The sequence below is a fragment of the Halichoerus grypus genome, chromosome 10 (genome assembly GCF_964656455.1).
Source record: "Halichoerus grypus chromosome 10, mHalGry1.hap1.1, whole genome shotgun sequence".
Lineage (NCBI taxonomy): Eukaryota > Metazoa > Chordata > Mammalia > Carnivora > Phocidae > Halichoerus > Halichoerus grypus.
The window spans coordinates 59217662-59241316 of NC_135721.1; the positions used below are offsets into that span (position 1 = coordinate 59217662).

At 36.7% G+C, this 23655-nt stretch overlaps 1 protein-coding gene across 3 annotated transcripts in view; it reads left to right on the plus strand.

Annotated features, from left to right (window-relative positions):
* The window catches only part of PUS10 (pseudouridine synthase 10), a 67920-nt gene that overhangs the window by 29244 nt on the left and 15021 nt on the right, over window positions 1-23655 (plus strand). For all 3 annotated transcript variants that reach the window (XR_004912437.2, XM_036077014.2, XM_036077015.2), the window contains exons 5-11: window positions 9683-9717; window positions 13100-13211; window positions 15283-15344; window positions 15656-15701; window positions 17663-17727; window positions 19107-19192; window positions 20237-20362. Coding sequence is in view for 2 of the 3 variants with exons in the window: in XM_036077014.2 (XP_035932907.1) it covers window positions 9683-9717; window positions 13100-13211; window positions 15283-15344; window positions 15656-15701; window positions 17663-17727; window positions 19107-19192; window positions 20237-20362 (532 nt within the window). In the remaining variant the exon portion in view is untranslated. The remainder of the gene's footprint in view (window positions 1-9682; window positions 9718-13099; window positions 13212-15282; window positions 15345-15655; window positions 15702-17662; window positions 17728-19106; window positions 19193-20236; window positions 20363-23655) is intronic.

Consider the following 23655-nt stretch of genomic DNA (forward strand, 5'->3'; position numbering starts at 1 on the left):
TTGTTTGAGAACCACTGATCTAGATTTAACAATTTAATTTTTTTGAAGATGCATGTGCTCTTCTATAATTCTTGAAATCTTTGAATAGAATATTCTACTGTACAGGTATATGTATATGCATCTGTATGTACACATACATATGTGCATGCATTTTTGTTTTTACATATTTGTTGTGTCTCCTTGTGTGCTGATGAGCAGAGCCCCAACTTAGATGAAAGAACTGGCTTTGTTGATGTTTTGGGTCTTCTTTATGGCTGATTTTGTCCACAGGCCAAGTTTACAGAAGTGATTTAGACTTGTGAGCTGGCAGACTTCAGATAGGAGGCCTGGATGAAAGGCATAGAGTTTCCTAGCCCCAGCAGGAAGGGTGGGAGGCTACCCCAGGGAAGTTTCTCTCATAGACCAATCTCATCCTCTGATGGTTATGCTGGATTTCTTGAAACCCATATTGTGCCCAAAGTAAGAATTCAGAAGTGTCCCTAGATTGAAGCTTGTTGGTACAGAGTTTTGGCCACTATACCTCCCATGCCCAGTATGTTTTAGGGGCCTGCAGTCTATGCGTAAGACCAGCCATCTGTCCTCAGTGCACTCCCTTCTCCAATTCCACTGAGCTGGACTATTTGATCTTCTTGTCTATAATGACTATTCAAGAGCCTCTGGCTCTAAAGGCCCGTACCCATGGAGACTGCTGCAGGGCCCAATTCCCCGGGCCCAGTACCTCCTTCCTGCCACCTGTGCACCAGAAGCTTCTTCTTGGAAGGGTATCCAGCACAGTGTGAGGCATAGAGTTACTGGCCAAGACCAGGACCAAGAACAGAGTTATAGCCTGGTAAAGCCTCTGATTATTCTTTCAGGAAATGGGCCAAGGACTGTTGTGCAAAAGTTAGTTTGAAGGCAGTGAGATCCTAGACTAGAAAAGACCCCAATCCTCCTTGCTGTACCTTTCAAAATCATTTCCTTTATCCTGAAGTGGAGGGTGCATAGGTTGAGCAAATACCCGGATTTTTACAATAGTTTCGTAGCAGCTGTCTCTGTTTCCATGCTTGTCCCCTAGTACTTTAAAAAGTAAGTCAGTGTAAGTCCTTCCTTTGCTTACCCTCCTATGCTCCCCATCTCCCTTGGAGTAAAATCAAAGTCCTTTAATAGCCTCCAAGAGCTCATACTGGTCCTATCCTAGCACTGCACCTCAGTTCTTTGACTCATCCCCTGTTTCTCTCTTCTTCCAAGGTTCAGCCACATTGGCCTCCTTGCTGTTTATTCATCGAACACACCAGGCAAACATCTGCCTCAGGGCCTTTGCTTGCTGTTCCTTCTGCCTAAAATGTTTCTTCCTCAGATATAGTCATGGCTTATTCCCTCATCGTCTTCATATCTTTTTTCAAACGTTGCCTTCTCAGTGAGGCTTTCCCCAACTACCCTATTTGAAATTGCAAATCATTTCTTCCATTCCCCATTCCTCTTTTAATTTCCTCCACTGCATTTATCACTTCACGTTGCATTTATTTCATAAAATAGTTATGTGACTTATTTATTTGTTTTGCTTGTTTTCTGATTCTTGGCTATCAGTTTTACAAGGGCAAGGACTTATGTCTGTTTTGTTTACTCATATATGCCTAACACACATGGGCATGCACAATTACTTGTCATTGGCTGTGGTCACTTAGAACCATATTCAGTGTGTCTTGCCCAAGTCCCCAGCAGTGACAGTGGCATTTTATATCTATCCAGTGGTTAGAGTAAAAGGAAGAAATGGTGAGTAGTAGGAAGGAGGTCCTACCTTCTCCCCTACCCCCCAGGGGCCCTCCCACTTCTTTTCTTTGCTGAAGAAACAGAAAACCTTTGAGGTTGAGATAATATACAGCAGGGAAAGAGAGAAAATTATGTTCCAAAATAAATGACAGTATGTTTTGTACTTTCTAACATGTTATTTATTTTATTTTATTTTTATTTATTTATTTATTTTTTAAAGATTTTATTTATTTGACAGAGAGAGACAGTGAGAGAGGGAACACAAGCAGGGGGAGTGGGAGAGGGACAAGCAGGCTTCCCGCAGAGCAGGGAGCCTGATGCGGGGCTCAATCCCAGGACCCTGGGACCATGACCTGAGCCGAAGGCAGACACTTAATGACTGAGCCACCCAGGTGCCCCTCTAACATGTTATTTAAAAAGAATAAAAGAAAATGAGGGGGAAAACCCCAAACCTTCTCCAAATATGTGCTTCTAGTCCCTTTTTCATTTCTAATGGTGTTTGCTTATACTAAGATGCCATAAGTGACTTTTTAAATTTTTTTGCTTATATACCCTTCTCCTGCCCTAAAAGAATTTTGAGAAACTATGTACTCCCTCACATATTTTTAAATTGACATCTAAAACATTTCAATTTTAAGTTGAATTGGTAGTAAAGAATATCACTTTTGGGATGGGTTAGCCTGGTAATGGGTATTAAAGAGGGCACGTACTGTGTGGAAAAAAAAAAAAAACTAATGATGTGATTAACATAATAAAAATAAATGAATAAATAAAAAAGAAGTAATAAGACATTATGAAATTAAGTTCAACTGAATTCATTTTTACTCATTTTTAATTTTGGTTTACTTGCATATGATGAAAAGATTTAGGGTTATTACCTACATTTTGGACAGACTTGTATTAGGCTTAATTTTATCAAGGGTGTCCCCTGCCACCCACTAAAAAGCCAGAAATGAAGAACATCAACAAATAAATTTACAATTAGATCCGTCTGTGTCAAATAAAGACTTGGTCTGGGAAAACTGACTGCTACATGTCCTCCAGATTACAGTTATGGTTTAACTACAGTATTAAATCTGTCCTTTCATTTTTGGAAATAAAAGGTGCTATTAAATGAAAAAAAAAGAATATCACTTTTAAAAATGTTTCCATTGGAAGGTATTCACAGGATTGGATTTTCTTTAAAAAACAAAACAAAACAAAAAAAACTGGAGCCCATCTCTCTCTACAAAAAAAAAAAAAGATAATAGAGATAAATAAAACAAGATTGGCAATATGTTGATAACTTGAAGCTGCTCAAAGGGTGCATGGGAATTCACATATTATTTTTTCTACTTTCGTGTTTATTTTTTTGTTCTCTTCCTTTCAGCTTAAAGATTTTCTTTAAATGACTAGTGATCTTTGTCCACTCATTGTTAAGCATAGGGCATTTAAAAAGTGATTGAAAGTTATGTCTATATAGATCAGGATAGTAGTGCTTGTTGACTGGGTTTTATTGGAGGAGAATAGGTAGTAACCCGACTTTTTACATGGAGAGACCTATGTCATTTTCTGAAAGTTTTCTCTCAGAAACCATCCAGTTTATCCAAAGATGAATCCTTGAATCTTCTGTCCACAGAAGTAGAACTTTGGCTGCCTCAGTACCCAGCACAGGGTAGGAGCTTGCAGGTCTCTGGGCAGACTGTAAACTCCGACTGAACCCCTGCAGGGCTTGCCAGGAGCTTCTGAGTGTAGATCCCTCTAGTTTGGTCTCCAGAGTCAAAATTGCCTCTTGCTTGGTGTCAGAGAGAGGACCTGGGGTCTCTCGGTACCCCCTCTGTCAGCCTGTTTCACCCCATGCTGTCTTGCACCTCCAGTCCTCAGTTTGGCTGGGTTGGCAGGGGGCAAGCACTTCCCTCTGCCAACACTGAAGGATCAGCTCCCTGGGCTCTGCCACTTTCCGCTCCTGCATTCCCTTTTTGTCTTCATGTATGGAGAGTTGGGGTGATGAGTAATTTTTTTGTTTTTCATTATAGATGGAGTTTCTTTTTCTGTTTGTCATTCTCCATCTTATTTTGAGATGATTTTCCAAAGGAGAAGCGGACAGAAAGTGCTTTGTTCCACCACCTTGAAGTCACAAGTCTTTATTTTATAATTACAGATTACTTTTGCATATTTAAAAAGTAATACCTAAATTTTTTCTCATAAAATTCAGTCTTATCCCTAAGAACATATCTAGTGCGAATCAAGTTCAACACACAGAATGATTTCAGTCTTGTAATTTTCTTGTGATAGCTTGGAATAATTTTTAAATAGTTATTTTCATAGTATTCTTGAGTTATTTACTGAAGAGACCCTTTTCAACAGTTAATAGATTCTCAGCAATTAATTTGTCTCTTTGGTATTCTAAAATTTAACATTTACTGTTAAAAGCTGTTTTTCTTGATAGTAATTTTGAAGTAAAATTGTATTTATGACTTGAAATTGAGCTTTTGATACATCGAAGTCTCTTGAATCTGCAAGTTCACTTTACATTAACTGGTATTTCAGTGAGGATGCTAGTTCTCTAAAATCAAATTCTAGGAGGAAATATATTTTTATCCCCTCCGCCACACTCCGTTGCTAACAGATATTTGTTGAGATGTCTTTGTTTCACTGATATTAACTCCAGAGTTACCTGAAATTCAGTTGCCAAGTTATCCTCTCTGTCTAGCATATGACACTAAAGAACAAGACTGAACCATATCTTTTTTTTTTATTATTCAATTTTTAAATTTGAGTATAGTTGACACATGTTACATTAGTTTTAGGTGTACAGTGTCGTGATTTGATGAGTTTATACATGATGCTATGTTCATCACGAGTGTAGCTACCTTCTGTTCTGATACATCATTCTTACAGTATAATGATATTATATATGACTGTGATATAAGACTCTATTCCTTATGCTGTACTCTATATTCCTGTGACTTATTCATTCCGCAACTGGAAGGCTGTATCTCCCACTCCCCTTCCCCTATTTTTCCATCCCTCACCCGCCTCCCGTCCGGCAACCATCAGTTTGTTCTCTGTATTTATAGGTCTCATTCTGCTTTTTGATTGTTTATTCATTTGGGTTTTTTTTAGATTTTAGATTCCACACGTGAGTGATATCTCTCTTCATGTCTATCCCAGAGCCTTTCATTCATTGCAGCTGTTCTGTCTTTTCTGATCCCGCTTCCCACCTCCATTCCTACCCCACCTTCCCATCCCCATAGAATTTCCTCTTGTGATTATTTCCGATTAAATCCTTCAGAGCTAGGTGAACATCAGCACCTAGAATATTAGAAAATACAATAGAAATTCTCTTCTTAAAATTCACAACTCACAACTCACAAATTCACAACTCAGAAATAGAATTCCCCTGTGAACTAGGTCAGTAGAGCTGTACAACCTAATTTGGCCCGCAGATTCATTCTGTCTGTGCTGATTTGTCCTGCTTTTCCCCTCTTGCCATGTGAAAAATAAAAAGTTCAATCTTTTTAATGCTATCCAAAAGTTTGTATTACCAACAGTAGTAGGAAAAGCTGGAGTGAGAAGGGTTTATGTCCCCCTCAACCCTGTAGGGAAAGATAATGTAGAGGATATGGGTGGGTTTTCAAACATAGCTGATGTTTTATTCATCAAAAGAGATACCCAGACTCCGTCTGTTAGTCATTACATCATGGGTGTGACATTAGAGACTCGGGAAAAGAAGAGTGAGATTGAGGCAGGGAGGTTGTGGAGCTGAGGAGACGTGGGCGAGGAGTCTTTACCTCAGTTACGTGGTGGAGTCCAGCAATGGTTATAGGCATGCATTCTCCTCCCGCCTCTCTTACCTTCCTCTTTCTTCCACCACGCCTGACACCAAACCTGATACAAAGTGAGGAGCGGGCCCTGGTGAGGCAGATACTCATGGTTGTAGCAGGCTGGGGGATGGGGAGGGGGAGAAGGAAAGGTTGGGCAGGCATGCTGGGTGGGAAGAGGAAAGAAGAGTGACTGTCGTTACTGACCTCATTGTTGAGCCTACTTCTCAGGTGCCTATTTGTGTGCAAGTAGAAGACATAAATGTGTGTGTGTGTGTGTGTGTGTTGGGAGAAGAGAGAGCAAGGGGTAGTACCTCTAGCTGCCCACACAACTATTGTCATTTTCCTGTTGGTACAAGTCTGTATTTGTACTATCTTTGTTGTTATAAATGAGTACAGGAGATGTGTAGGATTCAAAAGATTTTAGAGTTTTAAAAAGGGCATTAGGGGTGGGACGCCTGGGTGGCTCAGTTGGTTAAGCATCTGCCTTCTGCTCAAGTCATGATCCCAGGGTCCTGGGTCCTTGCTCAGCGGGGGGCCTGCTTCTCCCTCTGCCTGCTGCTCCCTCTGCTTGTGCTGTCTCTGTCAAATAAATAAATAAAAACTTTAAAAAAAAAAAGGGCATTAGTGGTAATTTAGAAACCATAGTATCACTGCTGGTCACCGAGTCCTGGCAGTCTGTCTCTGTTTTCTCTTAAAGCTCTGTACTCCTCTCTATCCCCACAGTATATTTTCCCATGTATGATAATGAAGTAATTTGGTATAAGAACTATTTTATTTTCTTCTTAAGCTACCATGTAAGAAAAATAGTGTGCAGATGATGGTTATATTGTGACTTGATGAATTATAGAAGATCAAATGTCAAAAAATAAAATGGTGTCCATTCTTTGTGCTGCCATGGGACTTTGCATACACATAAATGTGGCACTTGTTCTGTTATAGTTTCATTCTTTGGAGTCATGCCATAGCTCGGCACTTAAAACCTACTGACCTTTCCAGTTTCATCTCTAGTTGTTGAACCCCTACTCACATTTATGCACACATTATATATACCCTAAGCACCAGCTTTACTGAATTGTAGCTCCCCAACATGCCATTTTTAATGCCTCTCGTTCTCATCCTTCCTTCCTGCCACCTCTGCTTAAGTCAGCCTCAATTTCTGGCCCTACTGTTACACACACTCATTGTTTGGTGCTCAGAACTCTTAAGCTCTAAAGCCATTCCCAGGCATAGACTTTCCATGGTGTGTGTGTGTGTGTGTGTGTATGTTACCAGAGTACACAAGCACTTTAGCAAGCAGGTTATTCAACTGCTCTATTTAGCGCTTGCCTAGAATTCTCCAATAAAGTGAAAGCAGAGTCCAGGATTAAGTTGTGTGGTTCCTGAATTTTCAGGAGATGACATATTGCCTTTGGTGCCAAATTTGATTAAACTTGATAACTTTAATGCCACTTGGTTCTGTTGGGGAGGAAGAATTAAATTGCTTACTCTAGAGAATGATTTTTTTCCCACTGAGGAATAGAACATTTATTAAAATTATCTTGGTGACCTGAAAGAGAGAAATGTACTTTTCTTCCTCAGCAGAAGCAGGTCCAGGACATTATTAGCATGTAGTAAAAATTGAATAATTGAGCAACACTGACTTCTTTGGGATTCAGCCTTCCAGCCCCTGCTATGTGATTAGTTCTGTCCAACCTGCTGGCATGCTTGAGCAGGAAGCCTGCAGAGGATTAGGAAGGAAAAACCCTTTAGCAAATCTCAGGTACTGAAGACATTTGATTTAATTTTATATGTTACACATAGTAATCTGGTTTCCCTTGGCAACCTCCAGTTCTGCCCTACTTTATAATCAGAGGATGGCAGGACATTGCAGATTTGATGGCATCACCTGAAAGTGACTATAGAAAACAGAATTTGCTTCAAAAGAGGAGAGGAAAAGGTCACTAAAAAAGAATAGAAGAACCTGAGTCCCCTTAAAGAATGGACAGATAATTCTCTATAGCTTAGATACCCATGAGGATTTCATTGATGAGAAAAGTTCAGGACTATCTATAGGAGAGCAGTTTGGGAAGTGAGGGAAAGGAATCAAGTCTTGTAAATCTTTTAAGGGATAATAATTTGGGGCACCTGGGTGGCTCATTCGGTTAAGCGTCTGCATTCAGCTCAGGTCATGATCCCAGGGTCCTGGGATTGAGCCCCACGTTGGGCTCCCTGCTCAGCAAGGAGCCTTCTCTCTCTCCCTCTGCCCCTGCCCCCCCAACTCATGTTCTCTCTCGCTCGCTTTGCTCTCTCTCTCAAATAAATAATCTTTAAGGGAAAAAAAAGGGATAATAATTTTATCATTTGTGAATTGCAGTTAAGGTTTTAATTCAAAAATGACAATAGTAGTTACTATTTGTTAAGTACATGCCAGGAATCTTACTTGGTTCTTTACTTATACAACTTCATTGAATCCCCACAGTCTCCCTTCAAGGGGAGTATTAATATCCCTTTTTGGATGAGAAAACAAGTATTTATTGATCTCTTAAAGTATGGAGGCTGGAGGAAGGTGGGGCAATATGGACTACAAGGTTTCAGCTTTGGGAGATCATTTTTCACTTTTTTCTATGATCTTAAAGTCCTACAAGTCTTAATAGCCTCTATTCCAAAATAGTATACTAATGCCCATTAATGATGACCTTTAGCCACCCAGAATAGTTTAAGTTACATTCATCTTAGTGTAACTCTTTCATTTTACCCATTAGGAAACTGAGTGCCAGAAATTTAGTAAAGCCTAAAACTGGGTCTCCTGACTCCTAGTAATTGGTGTATTTTACCATGCCCCTATACTTTTCCAAGAGGGCTTGAGTAAATGGGAGGAAAGAAGGATGGGGTCTTGTCGTGCTGTCAGTGGCATTAGGTTGAACTAGCAAAGTAAACAAACTACTGAATCAGAAGGTACTGATGAGATGTTTAGGCATTGGGAACAATTCTAGTTCTTACTTGGCCAGTAATTAATTTATTCTGCTTGACTCATGTCTGAACAATGTAATACACCTAAGATTTCCAAATAAGTCTTTAAAGGTATCTAGTGCCTCACTGGTCATTTGAAGTTTAAAAGGACAGGATTCTACATATGAACTGTAACATGTGTGTGGGGGGGGGGGCAGGCTTGAGGTAGATGTGAGCGATAATGAATGGCCACTTTTGTGACAGGCGGATGCAGAGACTACATATGGTATTTTATTGACTTACACATGTATGCTTCTGTCATGTTCACAAAATGCTATATAATGAGATAGGACATGTCATTAGCTTTCTGTAAAGTGACAGCTTTGGGAGCCTACTGGCAAACTGAGAAATCTTAGTATCATACACTTACTATGTAGTGCATTTTATATGAATTTAATTTAATCCTTATAACAACCATAATTGTGAATGTTATCTCCATTTTAGCAACTTTTTAAGTTTTTTATTAATTCTTCCCAGAACATTTTCTCTAACATTTTACTATGAGAATTTTTAAACGTACAGTAGGGTTGAAAGAATTGTACAATGAACACCTGTATACCCACCTAGATTCTATAATTGTTACTATTTTTCTGTATTTCCTTTATTATGTATTTTGTCATCAGTTTATCCATCCACCCATCTTAGTTTTTGTTGTATTCCGAAGTGAGTTACAGATGTTGGTACATTTTACTTCTAAACACTTACACGTGGACATCATTAATTAGAGTTAAAAATGTGGTAGCCCTATTAAAAAAATGAAAACAAAAAAACTGAGGCTTTCAGTTCTGTTTGGGGGACATAGTAGGTCCTCGTTCACTTTTGGCCTTCCTCTGTGAAATACTAAGAGACTTTAAGAAAAAAAGTGAGCTACTCATGTTAAACACTTATACCTCATTAATGAGATAGAAATCTGTTCCTAGGCCACAAGCAACCCAGCACTGCAAAGTGGCATCTTACCTCATTTCTGATTTTAAATGAGAATGAGGTCATTGCCACATTTCTGAACACTAACTCCTCCCCTAAAAAGGAGAGTTTGATTAGCAAATTAGTTAAGCACTTTAGTAATGATATTGGAATTTCATTTCAATGAACATTTTTCCCCTTTTCTCTTCTTCTGGGTGTGACTAAATTGCCTACAGCATGCTGCATGGTTGCTGGTAAAACAGGAAATGGGGTAAGTAATTTAGGTAGGGAATTTTTTCTACTATTTAAATATAAGCTACCTGATTCTTAAAGTGCTTTTACTACTACTATCTCTTTTTTTAGAGTGACTTCACTAGCTCCTAGAGAAATTGAAAGAAAGAGAAAAATTTTATTATATGAATTTAGGTGTCAACCTTGTTAAATTAGTTTATTGGCATGGCACATTATTAGTAGTCTATTAAAGTGGATTCATTTTTTTGTGGATTTAACATTGAATGTAAATACATATTTTATATTTTTACATTAGGCACTTATAGAATGTAGCTTGGCAAGCTATTATAAAAGAATAAATTTTATACTAGTCTTAGAAACTAAATTATAAACTATACTATAAAAGATACAAAGTAAAATCCTATTTAAAGCAGAACAACAGTGAGTTTATACATAGATAAAACATGTAAAACATAGGTCCACAGTCCTTTATCTGAAACCCTTGGGGACCAAATGTGTTTTGGAATTTAGAATTTTTTTAGATTTTAGAAATGTAATATGGTGGTAAATACCATATATAACATACCCCTCCCCTCCATGGTCTGAGGTGGTACTCTATAATCAAACACATTAATGTGTTTGATTTCTGCAGTGAAATTCTGCAGTGAAACATAAATATTCACATTAAGTTTGATACACAAAGTCTCTAAACAGCCTCACATGTTCAAGTCAGTGTTTGTTTGCCAACTGGTTTAAGAAAAAAAAAAAGTCTTTAATTTTCCAGACCTTTTTTGGATTTTGAAACTAAAAATTCTATACCAATATAAAAAGGGCCACATGACTACTTAAGTTTCCTGTGCACTCTGGAGAGAAAAGCACAAAGAGAAGTATAGATTTCTGTATTCGAATCTTATATTTGGTTAAGTGATTTATAAAAAAAGTAATTGAGTTGGCCTTTTTTTTTTTTTTTTCACATCTGCTTTTCTGAAAGGGTAATAGCCCTATATCTAGCAAAGGTTTTGGGGTTTAGTTAGGTTATGTTAAATTAGTCTCAAATGCTTGTGATTCTGGCATAATAAAATTTGATCCTATGTTTGATAAATTTTTTAGCATAGTCAAGGCATGCTATTTTCTAAATGTTTCCAGTTTCCATCCACATTGGTTGTGAGTTGCTGTTGTTATTCTTTATTGAAGAATTTTAAACTAAGCTTAGCTCTTCCAAAAGATCCTGTTCAATATAGAGATATTGGCACAGAAGAAATACAGAATACTAATCTTTTCCCTCAGTATCCGTAGTTCATTCTACATTCAAAATATTGTGGAGGAATCATTAAAGAATTGATTCAAGGAATTTAGAAAAATTAATCGTGCTTGGATATTTTGGCTCATCTTTCCTCTGGAATGGTTGTCATATTGTATCTATAGCAAAAGTGGTTGCAGTTGACATCCTCATCAGTAGTTATCTGACACAGGAGAGAGGGAAATGCAGTTACTAAGTACTCAGTTGGGACTGAATTTACCTCAATGACAACTAATGCCTCTAAAGGACCATCAGGCATATGCTAAGAACCTCTGTGAAAACATTTACCGTAAATTATATTAGAAGAGTTATTAAGGCACACTGAATTTGCAGGATTAAAAATCTGGCATTTTAAGTGTTAAGTTTTTGCCTTGTGTAGAAGGTTAAGATTTCCAAGATGTCTATTAACCCCTTTCTAATGTTCTTTAATCTGGAAAGAAAAAATACCTATATGTTTGTTTTTTTTTAATTGGACTAAGATGTCTAAATCTATTTCAAAGACTATGAAGGATTTAAAATACCAGTAATGTCTTAACCCATATTTTGGATTGCTTTTTGCTGCAACTCTTGGTACTCTCTAGAATCTAAACAATGTTTAAATAGTTTTCTATTCTTGTGTTTTCCATTTCACTTTTTATCCTTTAAAATGAGTTCTCAAACATTAATTACTTTTCAACTGTGATGTTATTTTATGCAAATATCATTAAACTGTTGGTACAATATCAAGATAGTCTTTTAAAATACTTAAAATGTTTCTGATATTCAGAGAATTAGGAACAGTTTAAGAAGTTCAAACAGTGTTTCAATAAGTTCTTGAATGTAGAGAGTAATTTGATTCTTTGTCAGATGTAGGGTTTATCTGAGTTTTTTATTGTTAAACCACAATCCCAAAGCATATGAAAGCATTCTGTGTAACCAGTTATACTCTCAGCTGGATATAGAATGTGTACATCAACCATTTCATAATTTGTATTCTTAGAGGAAAGTCGTCTTTATATGTTTTTTAGATCAATTAAATTTAGCCATTAGCTAAATTATTTTTTATTTTCTACCTGCAGTTAGTAGTGTCTTTTTGTCTTTAAGAATTAAATTACAACGAATTTTTGATATAAGTAGTCATTTCTATCAGTGAAAATTGGACATAGAAAAAATGATTCACAAGTTGGTCCTAACATCTCTTGTTAAAAGCAGCCCTGTATATAGCCATAAGACTGATTTGTAGTTCATAAGACTGATTTGAATGGTGTGGACTTGTTAATTCATTAGTGATATCATAGTATTCTCAGCATAGCAAAGCAGTTTTAATAATATCATACCATACATGCTTTTCTTTCTTTTTATTTAAGTTCCTTTCTTCTTTAAAAATTTCTTAGTAGGCTCCATGCCCAACATGGGGCTTGAACTCATGACCCTGAGATCAAGAGTTGCATGTTCTACCAACTGAGCCAACTAGGCACCCCCTTCAGTTCCTTTCTATAACAATTTTAGGTCACAAACTAAAAGCTAGAGATCATAACTGGGACTTCCCGAAACCTATTTATTGGCTCATGAGTAGATTTGGGGGGAATGTCAGATTTTTATTCAGACATTTTTCTGATATTAAAGTGACAAGCATTTCAGCACATCCATACTTTAGGATTTAATGTTTCTTCTTTAGCACTAAAGTATAGCTTTTACGTTGATTTCCCAAAAGTAAGCCCCATTATTAGGAAGAGAGTAGATGTAAAAATTTTTAGTCTGGATGAGATTATTGTAATACTCAGTTTTATTGTTCCTGAGCAATAAACAATCCCTTCTATTCCATCTTTCTGTCTTCTGACATATAATCCTGGAATCTGGCAATGGTAGTTCAGAAAAACTTATTAGTATACTTTTGTCTTTGAAGCTTAAAAACTGTCTTATATACCATTTTAAAAAGCTGTTTTTTGATTCTACTAGACTATAAGGTCCATGAGCTGAGGAATTTTTGTCTGCTTATTCTCTGCTTTCTATCCAATGTGTAAAAAGTGCCTGGGACATAGTAGGCACTCAATAAATATTTTTAAATAATTGCATAAATTCTTTCCTTTAGCAGAAAAAGTAAAGTTTTCCATTTCAGTGAATTAATTTTTATGTTATTCAGAAAACAGAGTCTGTCGCTGGGAAGAAATGATATAGTTCAGCTAAAAGAAGCCTACAAATGGATAACTCACCCCCTGTTTTCAGAGGAACTGGGTGTTCCCATTGATGGAAAGGTATTGGGTCATCGTCAGCATTGTTAATTTCATTCTCTGGTTTTACCAGTTTTACTTCATTATATGGCAGAGTTTTGATTAGCCAAAATAATCTTCTCTTTAAATAACCCAATGGAGAATTTTTAAGCTTTTAAAATATTAATTTCTAACAGTCTTAAATTGAGAAAGATTTTATTTTTTTAAGACTTCTTTGTGATCTAAGACATTTATGAGTGTAACAAATGTAGTATACCATAATTGACTTGAAAAGATTAGAAATGAATCTAAGCCTTTAATATGTCTATAGTTTAATTGGAGAGACACATGTACTGAGACAAAGCAATATAGAAGTAACTGTGAATAAGTGTAGAGCCAACTCTAGACTATTTAAATTCAGTTATCTGTGGCTAATCTTGTTTTCAGGTACAATCAATCAACTATAGTGAGCATGGGTTCAACCTATCCCACCTTGTTGTATCTCAAGTCCCTCTATTTAATTTTAGGCAAAGACTGCCTTTGAAACCAGAACACTTAGCCATCTCCCCTGTTCCATAATGGACCTTGCCTCAGTCTCCAGAATGGACCAAATTTTAGGAAAGAGCTCAACAAGATATATTCCCAGCTCATCTTAAATTAGATTTTTATAGTGTGACTTCATTGCTTCATGATTTCGCTTGAAGGAAATTCCCTGAATATCAGACACACCCCTATTCAAGTAAAATCACAAAACCATCTTTCAAAGCTAAATAGTTAAAAAAATTTTTCACCATTCAGAATTATATAGCTCTGTTTCCTTCTGTTAGTAAGAATAAACTCTCTCCTTTAAACTGAATACTGACAGAATAGAGAATAAAACCACTTCACACATATACGGAGGGGAAATGAGGTAATGAAAGTACTTTGGAAATTAGAGAAGTCATTGATGCAAAATATTTTTACCTCAAACTTCAGTTTTGAAGCATAAGTAATTTTACATGTTGAATTAATGAGAACAGAAAATAGAAAACAAAAGATGCAACAATGTTCTAATAGATTCAGAATGAGTGAAGTTTTCTTGAGTAAAAGCAATGTCTTGTAATTTTAATTTTACTGTGTAAATTAGAGAGCAAAAAAAATTTAGCTATTCAGTGTTGTGATTCTAGAGAAGCTAATATGCTTGTTGACAATCCAATGCAATCAGTAAATACAGAAATACTCAATAAAAAAGATAAAATTGTTACATGGTACGGCATTTATCATTTTTCTCAATGTGGAATTTTGTTCTCTGTGAAGATTAATGTACATAGAGTATGAAATTGTGCTTTTTTTTGTATGCAAGGATGTTCATTGTAGCATTTTTTAATAATGGAAAAGTTTACAACTTAAACATCCAACACTCCCTGGAGTTGAAGAGATGAAAAGATGTCCACAACATAATATTAATTAAATAAAGCAATTTTCTAAAAGTATGTTTAATATCCTAAGAAGTATATACATTTATGTTTATATTCATAAAAATGGCTAGAAGGAAACACACCTATTACTATGTTCTGCCTCAGTGGTGTGGGATTAAAAATTCATTCTGTTTGATTATTTTATAATTTGTATGTATCATTTTTATAATAAAAATTAAGATCTCTCTTTTAAAACTCAAATCCACTAAGAAGTTTGAGTAAAGTGCCACAAAATAAATAATAGAAAAATAAAGGCTCCCACAGAGATTTTAAGCATGTGAATAAAACGCTTTTGCCTTGCTAATAATTGTAATCATAGGAACAATTATCTCTTTCCAATTCCTTGAATTCTCTTTCATCTTCACATCGAATTTATATACATGTACAAAAATCATACAAATTTATTTTAAAATTTGTTAAAAAATTTTTTTTGGTAGAATAACTAGTGATTGAGCTTTAGAAATAAAAAAAAACAAAAAACAAAACTATTTCCTTTCCAGCTGCCCCATGCACAAGCTGATTTGAGAACAGTAGTATTTCCAGTTTTCCTTGCCACTGTTTGTGAGCCAATCTTTGAGAATTAATTTCTATTTCCATTCATAAGTGGTTAGATGTTGGTTTCCTTTTGCTCATTTTTAAACTGTCTTTATAATTTTTAGAGCTTGTTTGAAGTGAGTGTGGTCTTTGCTCACCCAGAAACAGTTGAGGATTGCCACTTCCTGTAAGTTGCTACATAAACAACAATGTCAGTTGTGTAACATTGTTAATGCTTTTTTGGTTTTCATGAAACAGTGTTCCTCCTCTTTGTAATGAGCATATCAGAACTTGTCATGTCTGTTAGTAGGTTTAAAATGTGCTGTCTAATATAAGGGTGTAGGCATACCAGTGCAGCTGGTATAGGGATTCATTTTGTCTGCTCTTGATATATTGAGTTTAGCAGCCATATATATTAAAATATATAAAATATATTTGAATTATATTCACCCCAAAATAAACTCATTAACTTTTTTTATTAACTTAAATTTTACTTAGACGTGCAATATGCCCAGATTGCTTCAAGCCAGCCAAAAACAAACAGGTAAGGATTCCTCCTTTTTATTCTTTATTGAGTTTTGTCTGCACTGAATATTCAGATTAACAGCAAAATGATATGCGTTAGAAATACTGGCAGTGTATTATACTAAGAATCATTCTTTAAATATTTCCATTTGCTACATTTATTTTAATTTTTTTTGAACTCTGAATACCTTTGCCTCTAGCTAGGAAGTCATAACACAAACATTCTCATATTTGTGTCGCTGTCTGGGTTGTGTCCCTGGTGTTGTTAAATTTAGAACCAGTGTTTCAGTGATGTTACTGTTACCCATTTGGGAGAAATTCAACTTTTAGGTTTTAATCCCCAAATTAACTCATTGAGGAAAATCCACGTTAATTATTAGCATTCCAAACTTTTGTCTAATATCCATTTTCTAGGAATTGGTATTTAAGAAATATAATCCAAAATAAATTATTTTACTTAGGACAATCGGAATTAATATGGCCTGTTTCAGGCTACATTTGCAAAAGGACATTTTATTTAAACTTCCCTTTATTTGATGTGAGCTGGTCTTCATATTAATGAGCAAATTAGTTAGCATATATTTTTAGTTTCTACTATGCCAGGAGGGAATGGCAAAGTAATGATATTGGCAAGATTTCATGCCACAGATACCTAGCTGGTTTTATGCAGAGACTTAGGCATTCTTAGTTTTATTAACATCTATTTTGCTGTTATGGTTGTTAAGAAGAATATAAGCATATTACCAAAAATACATCTATTGGTCTTTACTCTTGGCTTTGATTAGTTGCCGAGCCTTTTGGAACTGGGTGCGGGGTGGGTGTTGGGGGAGAGTTTGTAACATTTGTCGAATGCCCTGTGCAGAAATAATTTACAAATGCAGGCAAAGCCTAAAGCACTGCTTCCCACCTTTCTCACATCGTGGTACACCTAGAACATTACAATGTTTGTCCAGCACCCTGAGGTCAACAAATGAAGTTGCTCTAAGTTGGAGGCAATGGGCCGGGGAGTTCTCTCTGTCTAGGTCCTGCCCTTCTGCCCTTGTGAATTAGAGGGCTCAACATCTTAGGTACAATTATAGCTTATTGCTTTGCCATACCAGTTGGAAAGCTCTGTCCAAATAACCTGTAGCCATATTTATATTGAAGATCTTGTTTCAGTTTTTGTTATCTTTGAGGAAATATACAAGTACCAGCACCAAATAATGGAATAAGGACATTTTTGTCAAAGCATCATCGACACCACATCATCTGGCCAGTAGTACAGGTGTATGTAGCTTTCCTGCCTTTTTGCTGGGAGCAAATTACATGACCTTTTGAGATTCTTTCAGGCTTAAGATTTCATATCTTAACAAATAGGCACTTATTTTTCGGTTTTAACCCTATACCTAGGGCTTCTCCAAAATATGGTTTAGAAAACCATTGATGATAAACCGTTGAGATGCCTACATGTGCCTCTTTAGAGTCAAGCGTAATTTCTCCAAACGGAAGAGACAACTGTGATTGATCATAGTAAAGCCATTTTATACGCAGTAATTCATTCTAGTGTATCTATGATGTGGTTTGGCTTTTCTGGTCTTAAAAAACCCAGTGTGGGACATTTGTTGTAGATGCCCTTCTATTCAGCATGGTGGATTTGTTTAATTTATCTGTGGCTGGTGAGTGATGTTGAGTTGCTAGATGCCAGGTCATGCTGGTTGGCTCTGTTTACCTCTTAGCCTGGCAGCCTGCTGCTAAATTGTTTTGCTAGATCTACCTGTTATTGTGGACATAGACTAAATTGAAAAAGAGGGTTGTGGGGAGAACTGACAGTATGAATGCTTAATGTTTTATTTTCTTAAGCTTTTAAGTATTTCTGTCCTGTAAGTATGGTTTAAAATGATGTCATTTCTCCAACCATGTTCTATGTTTCACCTCCGATGTTTTCTTGTTTTCTTGCCTGGGTGATAAAACGTCTTTTCTTTTCATTTTTACCTTATATAGTCAGTGTTCACTAGAATGGCAGTTATGAAAGCATTGAATAAGATAAAAGAAGAGGATTTCCGCAAGTAAGTAGAAGTATAGACACATGGGAGCATCATGGAATTTTCTAATAAAAGGAACGTTAGAGATAATTTGGATTATCTCTAAAACAAAACTGGTTGTATTTCAGGGATGATGATTGTGTCTTAGTCATTGTTATATCCCCACTCCTTGGCACAGTACCTGGCATGTAGTAGTGTTCAATAAATGTTTGTCAAACTGATATTTGAATTTATGAATCAAACCCAACTTCTTTATCTTTAGAAGAGCATATTGAGGGAGTTGACTTGCCTAAGATTTCAACTGGGTAATAGAGTGGACTTAGAGCCAGGGTTCCTGACTCTCCAGCCCAAAGCTGGTCCCATTACATCCCTCATTCTGCATTTCGAGTATTGTCCATCTCCAGAAGAGGGAGAAAAAGGCTCATGAGTTCTTCACTTGTTAAAATATGCTGAAATACAATAAAGCTTATATTTTAATTCTCATTGTGTTTATTTTATTTAATAAAATATTATCATAGTTATCCTTCCAGAATATCCTTGAATAAATTTCAAACAATGAAGCTATGAAGAAGGTTTTATTTATTTTACTGACTAAAAGCAAGCCTCAGAAAATGGAAATATTTCTATTAAACTTTAGGAAGTAAAGTTAGCTACTCTCTATAAGCAATAGTTCCTGAGTTTCTAAGTAATTTTTTTGTTAAGACATCTTAGAAAACTGTGACATTTTCAAGCCAAGCATTTGGAGTAAGTCCATATCTAGTCATTTACAGGTAGACTCCAGTCCATGGCTTTGGAAGTTCCCAGATGGTAGACAGAAAATAAAGCCATATATTGCTCTTTCCTGTCTGTCTTCAGTTAGATTGAAGTTTCTTAGCTAAAAGGGCAGAGTCTGTCACATTCCACTTTTTCTGGCCCTGAGGTCATAGTTGGAATGAGAAAGAGAAAGAGAGAAAAATGGCAGAGACCCTCCTCACAGGTGGGACTTACTCCTGTGACTAGTCTGTCACTGCACACCAACTTTACCCGAATGATTAAGGGTTTTGTAAGCTGGCACCAAGTGTTCATGGATAGCAAAATGGCTAAAGAACCTGGAGAGGCTTCCACTTCATAAATATGGGTTTTTCTCTCCAATCTCAAGGTTGTTAGAAATTATCATCTGGGAACATGAGGCCTCCTAAGTGAAAGGTAGCAGCAGAGCCCTGATTTACTTAGTGCCACTCTTATGTATTAAAACGTACTTGAGGCCTAAAAGACCCTTATGATTCCGAAACTTAAAGTTAGGGAGTGGCTTAGTCCATGAGACTCGGGCTCTGTGTGTCTCAGACAATGCTGATTCATCCTAGTTATGTGGTTCGATATCATGTCTGGAAAATAGTAGCTGTAAAATTTATTTTGTTTTGCAGGCAGTTTCCTTGTCCTCCAAACTCACCAAAGGCTGTATGCACTGTTCTTGAAATTGAGTGTGCTCATGGTGCTGTTTTTGTGGCTGGTAAAATATTTAGTCTAGAATATACTTACACTGTCAACTTACTCTCCTTTCTGAAAAACTCAAATGGCTCCTCTGTTTCCTTCTTATTTTTATTATTAGGTTCTGATTAGTTACCTCTTTTGAGAATTAGGACTGATAGCCAAGCTTATTTTAAATAGGTTCTATAGGCATTTTTAAGGTCCACTTAGTTTTGTTATTTAAAATGCCATGCCAAAGGGAATGACACTTCTCAGGTTTTAATAGTTTCCATCAGAGATGGCCAGTACCCATAGAAATATGGGTAGATGCAGAGACCCAAAACCGATCAGGAGAAACTTAGCCACAGAGAGCATGAAAGTGAACTTGAAAAAATAATTTTATCATCTGCAAAATGACTGAAGACTGAGCTTCTGAAAAAAAAAATTTTTGCATTGACCTTCCCAAGAGGTAATCTAGCAGATAGTTTTTGTTTTGAAAGCTACATCTATTTCACAGTGATACCTGAAATGAAATTGCTCTCTAGTCTCAACTATAATACCCTGCCCCATGGTAATGAAAGCTACCTGCCATTAGTGCAGCTTTATTCTTAAAGCAGTGAGTCATGTTCTGTTAGGGTTGTGGGGTTTTTTTAAATTACAAAAACTTCAAAATTTCCTGTATTGGAACTCTTTGGAATATATTATCACCAATGAGTATTTCATTAAAAGTATTATTAATCAAGTGTAAAAGCAGTAGTTGCTGGTTTTTTTTTTCTTCTAATGATCCTTGGTGTGTTCCTTAATATTACTTGTTCAGTCAGCCAATCAGATTAATAAATATACTGAGCATTCCTTTAGAGCTCATTTGATGATTCATATGATGTCTTTATCCATCTCTTCTACTGTTACCTTAAATCTTTTAATTATTTATATATCTGTGCTGGCTCCCCAAATTAGATTGTTAGTTGAAGGCTAAACATTGTTTTGTGTCATGGCACCTAGGATATTGGCACTCAATAAATAGTTGTTTTATCCTAATGTGTTAATGATACCATTCCATCCAGGCTACCTTATGTTTCTTTGGCAGGGAGATATAATAAATATTCCAGGAATTTACCACAGACTCCCTGGATAATTGATGGAGAAAGGAAGCTGGAATCTTCAGTGGAAGAATTAATTTCAGATCATCTTTTGGCAGTATTCAAGGCAGAGAGTAAGTGTTATAATATTCATATTTTAAATACATTGTCATTCATGAATAGGTTTCTTGGAGGTGGCAGGAAGGATTTCTAAATTTTGTAAATCACCACCAAATCTGGGCTCCTTGCCTGGCAGCTTCCCATGAACAGGGGTCACCATGTCCTGAGCACCTCTGACTTGGGCTGGATTTCTTTAAAGTATTTCTTTCCTTTCTCAAGATGACTCGGCAAATGCAAAACCACTGAAACTATTTTAAGTGAATGTACTTAAGCTCTGACCTTGGGACACCTCAGACTTGGCCTCTTTTGGGGGAATATGAGGAAATTAAAAGACAACTTCCACATCCAGTGCTTGTTCAAGAATAATCACTGGCAAATGCCTAGCTCCCATCTTAACTGCTAAAATATCCTGGGATAAAGTTCAAGACTAGAGAAAATAGATCAACAGCTACCATTTTACAATGACCTAATGATAGTATGTTGTGTTTTAATTTTCCAGGTATTAATGAGCCCAGGTTTGTGGGATGAGTCAGATCCTGTCAGGTTTATGTTTTCTTTGTCTCAATAGGTTTGTCAGGTCACGGGCAGCATAGAGCCTTGTGATTTCACCTAGGATTAGACTAGAGGAAAGGGGCTAAGATTTCAATTGCAGAAAATAATGTTGTACATCAGGAAAAACTGTAGGCAGTAAATAATGATTTACTTTGAAGTGGGTCTCCTAGCATAATTAGAACACTTTTTTTGAGGAACCAACTAGATATCCACCTTCTCTCTGAAAAGCCTTAAGACAGGCCTGCTTTAGGAATGGCAGGCAGGCAGATGATTGAGAAGAGATATGGCTGTTCCTTCCAGCTCTCTGGCTTGTCAAGAGGAAAGAGCACTTTAAACTATATCCTTCTTATAATTTGTTGCCTATTGGGTTGGTGGACCCTCTTTAAGGGTCTTTAAGAATTGTTTACTGAGGGGCCCCTGGGTGGCTCAGTTGGTTAAGCGTCTGCCTTCAGCTCAGGTCATGATCCCAGGGTCCTGGGATCGAGCCCCTCATCGGGCTCCTTGCTTGGCGGGGAGCCTGCTTCTCCCTTTGCCTCTGCCTGTAGCTCCCCCTGCTTGTGCTTTTTCTTTCTCTCTGTCAAATAAATAAATAAAATCTTAAAAAAAAAAAAAAAAGAATTGTTTACTGAATAAAGAAGAAATTAACCTAGCATACCTAACATTTTCCAAAATCTTAGCAGTCAAGACTCTGGGATATTGGCATGAGTTTTTATCTACTTAATATTTACATACTGGTTATCTCATAAGAATTATCCAAGTTATGAAGAAGTGAAAATCAAGCTTTAGCACAAGAAGTCTCTTCCAAACTCTTTTTGGGGCCACCTTACTCTCTTTCTCTAAGATGATTCAAGAAACTTTCAGTTTTGATTATTTGGGTCCCAAGGAAGCTCCCCTTACCAATAGGGCTGTTGGGAGGCTCTGAAACAGCTCTATATTTCCCCCTCGCAATCTTTCATGACATTAGCTTGGTTTCATTTTCCATTTGAGGGGGAAAAAATTATACCCGAACTGAAAATGAAGCAAACTATGTGTTTAGCATCTGTAATTGTATCCTGAGGAAATTTATTGAGAGCTGCTTGAGAAAAAGCAGACCTCCGTGGCTCCTTGTTGGGGATAAAACCTGTTGTTTGAAATGCCTGATTGGTAGCATCAGTTTGCTAACCCTGTGCATCTCATATATTGTTCTTTCTGTGGTTCACGTCTGACAGCTCTGGGAAGATGGTTCTGACTGTTGTACCTCTATGGTTTACAACTCTCTGAAAATAAGCAGTATTATGTGAAGTAATCTAGCTACTTATATAAAGATTCCTTCCCCATGGGGTGCCTGGGTGACTCAGTAGGTTGAGCGTCTGATTCTTAGTTTCGTTGGGCTCTGTGCTCAGTGCCCGGGTCTGCTTCAGATTCTCTCTCCCTCTCCCTCTCACCTACACTCTCTCTCTCTCAGATAAATAAATAAAATCTTTAAAAAATTAAATAAATAAATAAATAAAAATAAAAAATAAAGATTCCTTCTCCTAAATGGGAGATACAAACTTGTTGCTCAGTTACTTAAAACAGGCACATCATATTATCCCCTTGCTAGTCCCCTAGTTAATGAGTAGTAAACTTTGACACACTCTCAAAGTCAGTGTGTCTAAGAAATTTTCCCCTAACCCATTTATTATTTCACTTATTGAATAAATATCTGTCATGTTATTTCCCTGCTGAAAACTTGTCAGTGACTACATACAGGATAAAAGTCCAAACTACTGAACTTGATCTTCTGAGGCCTTTATTATCTGGCCTCTGCCCATTTGTCAGTTGCATCTTCTGTCTGCCCTGGGTATGAGGGCCACTGCAGACTAGCTAAACTGCTGAATTGCTGATCATTCTTGCACTTGGTTTGTTTTTGTTTTTGAAATATCTGTTCCCTTTGAGCAAAAGGCTCAAAGAACTTGCAGAATTAGGGGGATAAGACAAGGCATAATGTGAATTTAGAAAACTCAACCAGGATACCTGGCTGGCTCAGCCGGTGGAGTATGTGACTCTTAGTCTCAGGGTTGTGAGTTCGAGCCCCACGTTGGGTGTAGAGATTACTTTAAAATAAAATCCTTAAAAAAAAAAAAAAGAAAACTCAACCAAATTTTAAACATGTATTTCCTAATACTTAAGATGGTAACTCCTTTTCCTTTTGTTGTCAGCTAATATCCATAATTGCACAGGAATAAAGGGTTAAAGGTTACCCCCAAGAATATCCTTAATGAAGTGTCCAAATTTGAAATACTTTTCTAAAAGATATAATAAATGTCCCTTCTTCCTTTGTCTAGATTTAATGTTTCTCTGGACTTCTCAAGAGCCTTGCTTTCTGCAACTCTTTCTTATTAATGGGCTAGAATTTGTGGAAGTTTTATGGGCTAGTTTATGAACTGGAGATTTCTCATCTGATTTAGCTGTCACTGGTGGACTTATCTCTTTGTGTCCTGTTCATTCCCTTCACCCCTACCAGGGACAGGTTATGGCTCAGTCACTGTGGATCCCCTGGTGCCCTAATATTATGGCTGGTTTGGAGATGGAGGTGGGCAGGTGTAAGACAGATTGCAGCCCCAGGGAGTCAGTATCTTTCAGCTTCCCAAATGCCACTCTGAACTCTCCATTTAGCTATCCACCCCTACTTAGTGCTACTCTTGAGTCTGTTGACTGCCTAGAAGCTACTGATGTTACTCTGGTTTTTATTAACAGCTTAAAAATGGACTTTAAACATGGAATGGAGGATTCT